This window comes from Ovis aries, chromosome 5, assembly GCF_016772045.2.
Source record: "Ovis aries strain OAR_USU_Benz2616 breed Rambouillet chromosome 5, ARS-UI_Ramb_v3.0, whole genome shotgun sequence".
Lineage (NCBI taxonomy): Eukaryota > Metazoa > Chordata > Mammalia > Artiodactyla > Bovidae > Ovis > Ovis aries.
In genome coordinates this window covers 16540401-16552119 of record NC_056058.1, presented here as the reverse complement: position 1 = coordinate 16552119, position 11719 = coordinate 16540401, and the positions used below count along the sequence as shown (strand labels likewise).

Here is an 11719-nt window from a genome sequence, read left to right as displayed (position 1 = left end):
GCCCAACCCCGCCCCTCAGCCAGACCCACAAATCGCACAGAACTGTAAGGTAAAGTGACTGGTCCCAGGGCCCCCGGATGCACACACCCTCCCCATTGGTGAAGAATTCCTAATTCCTTCCCAGCTCTGCCACCTAAGGGCTCTGGGACTCTGGTGAACAATGTGACCCCTGCACCCGTTTCCTTCTCTGTAAGATGGGGACAGGAGCTGTGAGAATTCAGGAATGTGAGCCAGCCTCTGCTTTCCAAACAGACAGTGATGCCGCTGAGGGCTGACCCTGTGCTCTGCTCTGTAATCACCGATACATATACACAGGTGAGAACCATAAACTTTTATTAATGGAAAATGGAATGCCTCAGTAACAGAAACCTTGTCTTAAAAATGGCAGAACAAGAACACATTTATTAAAAAAAAAAAAAAGTGAATTCACATTGGATTGAGCTACAACACGGTGGCAGGATTTGCTTTTGCTTCTTAAAAGATTCCACAAGTTCAAGGTTAACTCTGCTAAGAGTTCAACAGTACATCTGTCCGCCTACCAGGACGCGTGGAGGGGTGGGGTCTAGTAGTGGCGGGTGAAGTGGGGGTCTCTGTTGCCCCGGTCCTGGCCAGCCAGTCCATCGCTGTCGAGGCCTCCGGCAGGCACCACATCACCTTGGGTGTGCCCGCCGTGTGCAAAGCCGCCTCGCCTAGGAACAAAGGCACGTGTGTGTTCTCATCGTGTCACCTCGCAGCAGCAGGCTCAGAGCCCCCTGGCTCTTTCCAGAGGAGAAAATTCACAACCACAGGTTGCCTTCTGGGGAGGACTGTTAGTTGCAAAAGTTGTCAAGGGCCGCTATGGGAGCGTTTTCAAAACACTCAACCAGAAAGCTGATCAAGGATGCAGAAAGTGAGAGGAACTGAAGAGCGAGAAGAAACCTATTTTACGGGCAGACAAAACTTACCCCGATATTCCGCCCCGATCTGCCATGTGCCCGGGGCCCGAGGGTCCAGACAGGCCCCTCTCACCACCTGGAAGGGAAGGAAGAGTCTAACACTCCCTTCTCAGAAGCCCTGGGAAAGCTGGGGGAACCCTGGCCGCCCCTGCCCAGAAGCCCTACCAGACCTGCAGGCGGGGGTCAGCCCATACCTTGCCACCGCGAGTGCTCCCGGCCTGCTGTGTCTGCATCCACTGTGCCCGGCCAGGTGCGCTCCTGATGTTCCTCCAGCCTCTGGTTGTGCTCCGACCAGTCACGGCCACCCCTTTGCCAAAACAAAAGGCAGACACACAAAGGTCCCACTATGCCTCCAGGGAGAGGCTGTGGCTGTGGCTGGGGGGTTGTGCCCTCCTGGCAAAGAACGGGAAGAGACACTTCCCCAGACAAACACATGTGGCCAATAAGCACACGAGTAGGTCTTCAGCACAGCTAACGTCACAACCACCTCACCAGTCAGGATGGCTACTATTAAAAAGACAGACGATGGTGCCAAGTGCAGGTGAGGACATGCAGACACAGGGATCCTCACACCGGGCTGCTGGGAATGTGAAACAGTGCAGCCGCACTGGAAAATAGCACAGTGGTCCCTTGAAACATTAAATGTAGAACGGCCATGTGACCCAGCGATTCCATTCCAACGTGTCTGAGACCGGTAAACCTGCATTTACACAAAACTTGTACACCAACCACCCCAAAGTGGAGACCACCAAAGTGTCCATTAACTAATTCATGAACAAATACAAAAAATGTGGTCTCTCCATACACTGGGAGATTCATCAGCCTGGAAAAGGAGAAAAGCCCTGAGATTCTCTCCAACACGAATGCACCTTGAGGACATGTTGCTCACTGAGAGAAGCAGACATAGACAGACAGTGTGTAATTCTACTGATGGGAAACGTCCAGCACAGGCCAGTCCAGAGAGAGGGAAAGTGGGTTAGTGGTTGCCAGGGAGATGGGGAGGGTCTGCTTATGGGGGCTTCTTTGGGGGGGGTGATGTAAATGCTCTGAAATGGGTTGTGGGATGGATGCATGGATCCATGGATCAACTGAAAGCCATCCAACTGTGCACTGTCGACAACGAACTGCACAGTGTTATCTTGAAACAGCTGTTTCAGACAGAAACCCTGGGAGCTGACAATCCAAACCCAGTCCCCATGTGCAGGTGTAGCCACCTGGTCCCAGGCTGTGTATGACAGCCACCCGGTCCCACAGTGACACAGCTCCACATAGCCTGCAGCCAGAGCATGAGCTCACCCCTGTACACTGAAGACACAGTGGCTGAACAACCTGAGAGAACTCGGCGTTAAGCAGGTCACTATCTATCCAACTGGCACCCTAGTCTTTGATCAATATCCGAAACACCCCTAGAGATGTGGCAGAGACTTCTGGTGATTGTGTCACCAGCCTGACAAGACACCTAGACAACTCTGGAGCACAGGGCCGAGTGAAGCTTCTCTACTACTGACAGGGGACAAGCCTCAGACAGCCTCAGGGCTACCTGCTTCAGCAGCCGGGGCCTGCGATAGGGACCATCACCCCTAGAGCTAACACTGTTCCAGGTGAGCTGGTGGGCACATACACCTGGATCCCTCGCACAGAAGCCAAGCTGGGACCAAGTGAGGGCAGTGATGCCCCCGGGGAGGCTTGGCGTGGCCTGCCCGCTAACCTGGGTGGAGGTGGCGGCCCCCGGCCCTCGCTCATCCTCTTGTCGGAGCCGTAGCCGCCCCAGCCGTCTCGGGAGTCGCGGGCGTGGCGCTCTGGTGGTCCTCCATGGCTGTGGCGCTCGTCTGAGTAGTGCTGGAAGGCGCAAGAGGGACAGGGCGACTCCAGCCTCACTGTTCCTGGATAGGCCTGTGGCAGGCCCACCCTCTGGGTTTGGTCAACCTGAAGACCCTGCCACCCAAGAGGCCATGCCCAGGCCCCTTCTGACACTTCTTGATCCCTTCCTCACTTGAGAACCCCGAGCACCCCTAAAGCTCCATCACTGATGCACATGAAGGACCAGCAGAGGGCCCCCTGGCCCTGTGAGCAAGGACAGTCCCAGACTCTGGGTCCACCAAGGCATCACTCAGACCCGTCTTCCCTGAAGATGACCAACACCTGCTCCTTGCTGGTGACAGGAAGCTTCCCCTACACCACTAGGGCAGGCCAGCGCCCTCAGACTCAGTACTGTGGAGGCCTGGAAGCCAGCAGTGCTGCTGGGAGTGGTTCAACGCCCCTGGCCAAACAAGTCAGTGCTCTGCAAGTCAGCACATGTTGGGAGCAAGGGAGGCTATATATTCTTTCACCACCCCCTCCGCCTCCCGACCCCATTTAAACAGCCACGACTCTGATGCTGCCCCCACCTGTCTCATGGGGGTGGCATCTGCTTTCCTCTGAGCTGACACCCTAGGGTACCCACAGACCCTCAGACAGAGGCAACCACCCTAGTACCTGACAGGGATGCCCTAAAACACAGGCTAAATGACCCCAGCAGGCTGCTAAGCCCCCGTTTGGGAGGTCCCACGTGTCTAGACTGGAAGGCACGCTACATAAGCAGACAATCAATCCTCTTTATTCACTTCCTATTGAATAAGATGAAGAACAAGCCCTATATATATAATGTCCACGTCTGCCCACTGCACAGAAGCAGCCATACTCCCAGCCTGAGGTCTGGCTTTTACTCACCTGCCCATCTCGCTCTCCCATCACTGACCTTGAACCTTCCCTCCTGCAAAACAGAAGTATCTCATTCCAGTGGCAGCTGACGGCTCTCTCGGACACTGCTGCAGACCACACAGAAGAGTCCAACAACTGAGGTACTTATCCTCTTTCACCACATGAGAACAATTAATTGATGGACAGGCCTGAAAAAAGAGCTGGCTGACAGCTCCCTGGGGGTAGGAGTGAAGTCAGAGCCTAAGAAAGTGGGGAGGAAGGTTTTACTGAACTAAAATCCTTCACAGGGGTCTCAGAAGTAGAGACCCAACCCATGAAGCCAATGCCAAATTAATCTGTGGCCTGGTGACAAACTGGGTAATAAGAGAGCCTTCGTGGTCTTAGCCTCTGGTATGATCTGACCCATGTGACTAACACATCAGAAACCAAGTCCAGCCATGATTAAATAAATGAGTGGTGTCTCAGCCTGTCTTCACCCCCATCTCCCTTCCCTCATGGAGGAGCTAATGAGCAATGAAATGGCTCAAGGATATGCAGCCTGGGGGAGCACAATGAGAAACTTAAAGAGAGAATGCTTAAATTGGAAAATCAGGGGCTGCCTTTCTAATAAATGAGATAGTCTTCGTTAAAGAGGCACTGACAAAAAAAAATTACACCCCCAGACCCTTAAAACACAAAGCAGGCCTGAGAGGGCCACTGCCACATCCTATAGTCAGCCCCCTTGGTGTAGGCTGGCTCGGGCCCCATGCGGGTCAGTGACCCCTGCAGATGGCTCCAGTGGGTCACGGCCTTTCTCTAAACCACTTCCTCATCTGTGAGAACAAGGAGGCTGGGCCATGCCCTCCCCTCCTCAAAGACCTGTGCTCCAGTGCAGCTCCTGCTAGGGGAGGGACAAGAAGGAAGAGTGGCCAGGGAGACCCCAGGGAGCTATGCAACCCAGAGCCTGGGAGCCGTGTATCGTAAGAGGACAGTGCATGAAACACACACCATGAGGCCTTCCCCATAGTCAAAGCGAAAATACCCTAAGGGACCACCGATTCCCACATCCCGCTCAAGGTCTGTCTCTAAATCCCTCGTATGGCGGTCACTAGGAACCTCCAGCACGAGAAGAGATGGAGACCCAGCCCTGCTGGAGAGGGGTGGGGCACTGACCTGTCAGCTCCGTGCTCCTGGTACCGGCCCCGGTCACGGTGGTCGAAGTGGTGGAAACGGTGATCAGGCCGAGGGAAGTCCGGGCGGTACCTGTCCTCCATGGCCATGCGCTTTCCTTCTGGCCAACCGGTGTCATCTCGCCTGTTTTTCATTTTTAAAAAGATGCAAATTTCACTTATGAGAGAGAATGAGGGGAAAAAATAAGAGGGTGGAAGTGGAATGCTCTCTCCAGACACAGTATCATTTAAAATGCCCTGCATGGCTAATCTCTAAACATTCAGTCATTATCGCTTTGATTTATTAAAAACCCCAAACTACCAACAGGCACCCTGGCATTCTCATTTGACAGTCCTGAAAGAAGAACCACTGCGTGAACTAATTGTATCACAAGGCTGTTAATACCTTGATCCCCACAAGAGCGCAAATGCAAGTAAAATGAAATATTTGATTCTCCAGAAACAACGTTCTGAGTTACCACATTTCCAACTCGTCATCTATGGTAATCTGAACTTCTCTCCGTGCTTTTCAGAAGCAAAGGGAATTAGATCGGATGACAGCGAACTACACACAACTTGGGATGGTCTCCAATTATCTTCTTCCTGATTTTTACTAGAAAATTAGGCTCAAAGGTGGTGGGGTGATGGGAGACCGTCAGTTAAGCAGCTCAGAGAAGGCGGAGAGAGATAAACCTCCTTTCTTAGAAGGCAACCTGCTTTTCCACAGCACCGTCTCTGTGACTCTCACTCCAGGGAGGACATGTGAGCCCGAAGGAGACGGCAGGGAACACGGCCTAACGCATGCCTGCCTGTCTCCTCCCCACTAGACAGTGTCAAGCTCCCCTAGGAACCACAGCGCCGATGAAAGGACTGCCAAGGCAAGAGCATCACCAAGCCTCCAGCAAGTGGCAGCTCTGGAGATACTCTACTAGCTGCGGAGGCGGCAGCTACGAGCTCTGCCCAGGTGTCCATCTTCAGCACTCCCAACTCCCCACACCAAGGTGGACGCAGCCACACCCCGCTCTGGCTGTGGCCTTACCGCCCAATGTCGTAGGGCCTCCTGACCACCGACCGCCGCTCCTGCTCATAGCGTAGCTGCTCCTGCTGGTGCCGCAGCTCCTCACGCTCCCGCTGGATACGTTCCTGCTCACGCCGGCGCTCCCGCTCCACGCGCTCCCGCTCCCGCTCCAGCCGTTCACGCTCCAGGCGCTCCCGCTCCAGGCGCTGCCACTGGCGGTCAAGCTGCTCGCGTTCCCGCTCCAGCCGCGCCTTCTCCTTGCCCTCGTGGAAGGCCTCCAGGCGCTGTTCCCGCTCCCGCTGCTCACGCTCTCTGCAGACACAGGAAGGCCACCCTGACTTTCCCACATGGTGGTGCCTGGGCACCGAGGTCCTCGGAGGGAGCCTGGACACATCAAGCTCCTGGATGTGACCTGGCTGCCCCCTCATAGGCTCCAACCCGCCCCTTGAACTGCTCTGATCATCCAGAGACCCCAAACTTCATCCTTTCCCCTTCTCTAACTAGCAAAACCAGGGTGAGCTGGGAGGGAGGGATGATGGCGAGTAGACACAGAGCCTCAGGTCCAGACCAGGAGGACCTGCTCAAAGAGCACCAGAATGAAACCACAGGTAAACGGCAGAAAAGTAAAGAAAGCAAAGGATAACCGCTACCCTGAAGTTCCTGAGCAGATAAAACCCTGGAGACACGGATGACAGCCACTCTCCTTGAGAGGCAACTCATGCTTCTTTTTGTCACCCTTTCCCTCTCCGAGGGTGTACGTTTAACACGTGGCATTTTGAAAGGGACCTAAGATGGTGTGGGGACAGGAAAAAGCCAGGCACCAGTGAAGGAATCATAGGTCTTGCCCCTCAGCCACCGCACATAGGAGCTGGCACAGGAGCTGGGGATGCCCCCCTGCTCTCCTCACTCGCTCCCAGGGCGCCAGGGAAGGCTCTACACCAAGGGCACAAACTGGAGAAGCTGTTGATCCAGTTTGGTGGGGAAAACTGAGGTCTCAACCCCAGAGACCCTCCTCTGTCAAAGCCACAGGTGGCCTGGGTACGTGTGCTACCTGGGCCAGGGCACAACTTCAGCCAGAGGAGATGCTGCTGAGCAGAAACAGGCTTGGACGACTGTGCTGGGACAACTACGTCGTGGGGTGGGTGGGTGCAGCATGGACAGCAGGAGGCCAGCAAGCCCAGGCTACTGGCTTGGGAGGAAGGGCAATCCCCCCCGAGAAGAGACCCCACTCACCGCCGCCTCTCTGTCTCTCGGATCTCCCGCTCCCGCTGCCTCTGGCGCTCTCGCTCCCTCTGTTCTTTGATTTTATCAAACGACAGGATGTCTCTCTTCTCCTTGCTTTCCGACTTGCGATCCTGACTCTTTGAGCTCTGTTGACCAAAACTGGCTTATTAATGTCAGGAAAATGATGATGACAAACATAGGAGGCAAGTGGAATTAGCATGTCTGGACTAGACTAAGAACCTTGGGTCCCCTGGGGTTTACAGGGAGGCCCCAGCACAGGTTGCCTCACTGTGTGAGTTCTGATGCTACAGCCTTGCTTTCAAATCTTGCAAAGGGCATTAATGAAAGAGAAGGGGTAGAGTAAAACCTCAGCAAGCAGTTTCTCTGAAATCGCAGAGCCAAGCGCTCTGCATTATCTACAGCAAAACCAGGCTCCCCAGAGGCACAGGGCAGGCGCACCAGCCCCCGCGGCAATCCCTCTGCTCGGTGGGGTCACCCCTCGACCGCTGGTTCAGGGCTCAGGCAGGAGGCCTCCATACAGAGCAAGCCAAAGGCCCACAGGTGTAAACCAGCACTCCAGATAAAGCAGAGTACTGTGAGCACTTCTGTGCTCTTCCATTTCTGGGAGAAGGCAAGAAACACTGACAAATGACTTCCATTCTGAGGCTCTCCAAGGCTGGGGCTCCCACACTGGCCACAAGCCAGCCTCTCCTGGAGGGCTTTGTGTAACTCAGAACCCAGGGCTTCCTGTGGACCCACTGCCTCACAGTTCCCAGGGAAGGAACCTGGGATACGTTCTTTAAAAAGCTCCTCAGCAGTCTTTTCTTAACTAGCTCACAGAGGGGCAAAATATCAACGAAAAACAAAGCAATCCAAAAGAAAGAAAGTGAAAAAAAAAAAAAAAGAAAGAAAGAAAGTGAAAGGTCATAACCAAACATTTTACTGAAGAGGGAAAAAAAAGGAGGGGATACAGAGGAGACCTGTCCACGCTCATTACAAGGACAGGTTCACAACCCCAAACACCGCAATGATCTGCAAGGAGGGCAGAATTGGGAGTCTGAGCACACACTGCAGGTTGGAGAAGGGAAGGACAGACGGCTTACATCCTGAGGTACAGATGTCATCTGCTGGGGAGGATGGCGTGGCAGTGGCGAGGGGAGAGGTGTGTGTCTCACATTGGGTTCCCGGGTCCACAGCCTGCCCTAGGCACTTTTTAGTGGCCTGGCACATGCCAGTATCCTCCATAACCTTTCTGAAGGGCACTCAATGAGCATCTACCACAACAAACAATGTGTCTGCAGCTCTGGACCTGCCCTGACAAATGGCATACCCACAAATGCTGCGTCCAGAGGGGACATGGAGACAGCCCAGTGTCCATCAGCAGGGGCCTTGGTCAAAATGACCACGGTACACCCACAGCTCAGTAGTAAAGCTTTACCAGGAAAAGGACACCCCCCCACACACACACCTGGATGGATTTCAGGGATACTATGCTGAGGGCAAAGACCAATCTCAAGGTCATGGTTGTATGATTTCATACACACATTTTCAGGACACCATGCTGGTGACAAAAAAAAACCGCTCACAGGCTTCCAGCGCTGGGGATGGACTGGCGGGGTGGGCAACGTTACAGGGGTGTCTAGGAGGAGACCTCTGTGCTGAGGGACCAGGTGTGCACGTGGACTCAAGTGGCAGGACTCAAGTCTACACTGCTGACAAAGTGTCCTGGTGCTGCCCCACCTCCACAGTTAACTGGGACCGAGCCACCCGGCAGGTTCTTGGGACCTCTGTGCTATCTCTGACAACTTCCTATGAATCTATAATCACTTCGAAATTTGAACTTTAAAGCCGACCTTTTTGTCTCATATATAAAGCTTCACAAGACAGCACCGATGTGCACAGCAAGTCCCAGGAGGCCCAGGCCCCATGGTGCTGTGCGTGTAGATACGCAAGTGGCAGGTGCACTGGCCGCTGAGAGGGGCCCATGCAGAGCGGAGGCTTCCGCTTTGCTTACCTCATCTCTTTCTGTACTAGTTGTATTTCTCATCAAGTTTACATTTTTGTTTAACATCAGAGTTATCTGGCTGGTGAGATTATTGGCCTTCCTTGGTTTTTCTCTGCATTTTATGATTCTCCTCAGGGGAACACAGCATTGGGAACTGCCGCTTTATGGACCCCATGTGCTCATTTCAAAATTAAGCCTCAACATCATAAAGTGCTCTTGGGTGAACACTGCTAGCTCTGTATTCACTAAAAGGGTACTGCTCTCCTCGCTAATGTTTTAGTTAGAACCTTCAGCTGGGAAGCAAAGGGTTCAGTTTGCCAGAGTAGAAAAAGTAAAAGAAGCAATCAGCTTGCCTGTGGTGCAGGCCACACAGGCAACGGAGCTCACTCTCTGATCATGAAAGAGAGGCAGGTGGGCTCAACTTGTCTTTTTGGTTAATTTAATAAAAAACTAGAAAAACAGCTACAGAAAATGAGCAGAACCTGCCTTCCAGCCTGACAAGCCCTAGGCCTTGCCCATTCTATCCAGTTCATGAATCAGCTCTCCTGGAAGATGGTATAGAATAACAGGACTGGCAAAGGGTCAACTTGTTTATGGGCTACAAACATAGTTAAGGATTGTTTCAGAGTAAGTTTCAGAACCTAATCCATGTCTGTGCACAGTCTTGTTATTAATAGCAACATGTCTCCTAAGTACTTCAAAGAACCTTAACATTTCAAGAGTGAAACAATGCTGTTCTCGTAACACAAATCAATGTGGTTGTTAAACCGTCACTGGAACCGGCGGGACTCGAGAAGGCAGGGGCAATACTCACTCTCTCCTTTGACCTGCTTGTGGTTTTCACACTGATGACAGGCTCCCCTTTGGATTTATCCATCACAACAGTTCGTTCCATTCCTCTGCTTCCTTCAGGAAAAAACACACCGTCTATGAACACATGTCGACACCCTCCCTCCCTGACCACAGGTGGGCCCCAGGCTGACTGGGGGCTCTGGACACGCCTTCCACGGACTGCTGCTAAGCTCTGGAGCCTTGGTGCCCCTACTCGCCTCTCCGATGTGATAAAAAGCGCTGCTGACATGGCAACATTGGGTGTGAAGTGGCTGGTGTCCCCCGACTGGCCTTTACTCATCTGGGGTGATCTGTTCGAATCTTACGGCATAAATGAGGATCAAAGTGCATTCTGCAATATGGGTGCAAACATTTGCTACCTGCAGGCTTCCTTCACCCCCACACTAAACCCCAGCAGCTTCAAGGTGAACCCAATAGGACGTGTGTTCCGCCCACACATCTTGGGGAGCTCTACACAACCCAGGCCCCCATATTCCAAGTCAGATGCTGCCTGCAAGCTCATGCGCCCTGCCAGATGGGTGAGCTCCCCTCATTCATCTTCCACAATGAAGGCTTCCAAACTGATTTTCTCTCAACAACACAATTAGCAGGCTCTAACCACCCCAACAATTACTGATTTAGGGACATTTACAATACTTAAGGAACATCTTAAAAAACAAGCCTGTCTTGAAACTGCTGGCAAATTATCCCAAACACTTGAGATGTAACTTGTAATGTGCTGTATCAAATTCCCAGGCTCCAGATGGCTGGGTTTTGTTTGTTTTATTGGGGGGTTGGGGAGGGGGAGGGTGCACATGTTGATTTTATTTTTTCAACAAAGTGCTCTGTGGACTCATGCAAACCTGAAGGTCAGAGCACAATCAACGTTGATAAAATGACAACAGAGGTGAAGTGCCCCACGTGTGGCTGCTGCAATGGTGCAATGGGTGTACATCCTGAGACTTCTGTTTTCTATTTTTCCCTTTTTAAAAAAAAACAACAACTATATCTAGTGTTAACATAAATGCAGGAAAAACTTGATGACAGAAGAGCAGAATCTCACGGAATCAGTCACATGAACCCAGGGCACCTGGCTCTTGCAAATCCCACACTTTATTCTGCCAGAGACTCAGGAAAAGCAAATACCCAGGTCACTGAGCCACCGATCAACACAGACCCTGACCAGGAAAGCTCTGGGTCTCTGATGCTGCAGACAAGCTCCCTTCAGCCACTTCATCGCCGAGGCTCTGGTGCTCTCAGCACTTCCTGTACTCAACTCAGCTCAGCAAAGGGCACCTGCTAGGCCCTCACTCCACACGCCCACTCACCACCCTTGCCATCTCTTCCCGTCTTGTCAACACATAACACTCATCACCTGATTTCGTGACTCTGGACCGATTTTCAGGTCCTGATTTCAGCTCGTTTTCATCTTTCTCTTCCTTTTTAATGTCTTCAGGCTCTTTTTCCTCCTTTTTCTCCATCTTCTCTTCCTTCTTAATGATGGTTCTGTGTACAAAGAAACAAAGTTACCACACCTGAACTCCTGAGAGTCCCACAGGAGCAGGTCATTCTTTCACACACAGCAAACCTGTCTGCTGGCAGTCAAAGGGGTAGAATTATTTGAAAACCACGGGAAAGATAATACCCTCTTCAGATACAGCCCCTTCCCACTGAAGTTCCCTGCTACACCTAGAAACCTGCTGGATGGCACTGAAGGCTCACAGGGTGTTTTCCCCAAATGCTAAATGCACCAGTACATCAACAGACCCACAAGCAGACATAGAAACATCCCAACTGTATAGAAAAGCCTGTTAAAGACTAATTTCAAATGCTTCCTTTTGTATTTGTGGAATATTAT

General features: G+C 52.3%; 1 protein-coding gene across 6 annotated transcripts in view; it reads right to left on the bottom strand.

Annotated features, from left to right (window-relative positions):
• Positions 1-316: 316 nt before the first annotated feature.
• Positions 317-11719, bottom strand: part of SAFB2 (scaffold attachment factor B2) — a 28584-nt gene continuing 17181 nt past the window's right edge. For 2 of the 6 annotated variants that reach the window (XM_027969822.2, XM_042250103.2), the window contains exons 12-21: positions 11237-11367; positions 9845-9936; positions 7035-7171; positions 5823-6113; positions 4788-4928; positions 3645-3687; positions 2644-2774; positions 1130-1242; positions 945-1011; positions 317-689 (exon numbers count right to left, since the gene is read on the bottom strand). In XM_027969822.2, the coding sequence (XP_027825623.1) occupies positions 563-689; positions 945-1011; positions 1130-1242; positions 2644-2774; positions 3645-3687; positions 4788-4928; positions 5823-6113; positions 7035-7171; positions 9845-9936; positions 11237-11367 (1273 nt within the window). In that variant the 3' untranslated portion in view covers positions 317-562. The other 4 variants (XM_060415549.1, XM_042250104.1, XM_060415548.1 and 1 more) reach the window with 4 other exon arrangements.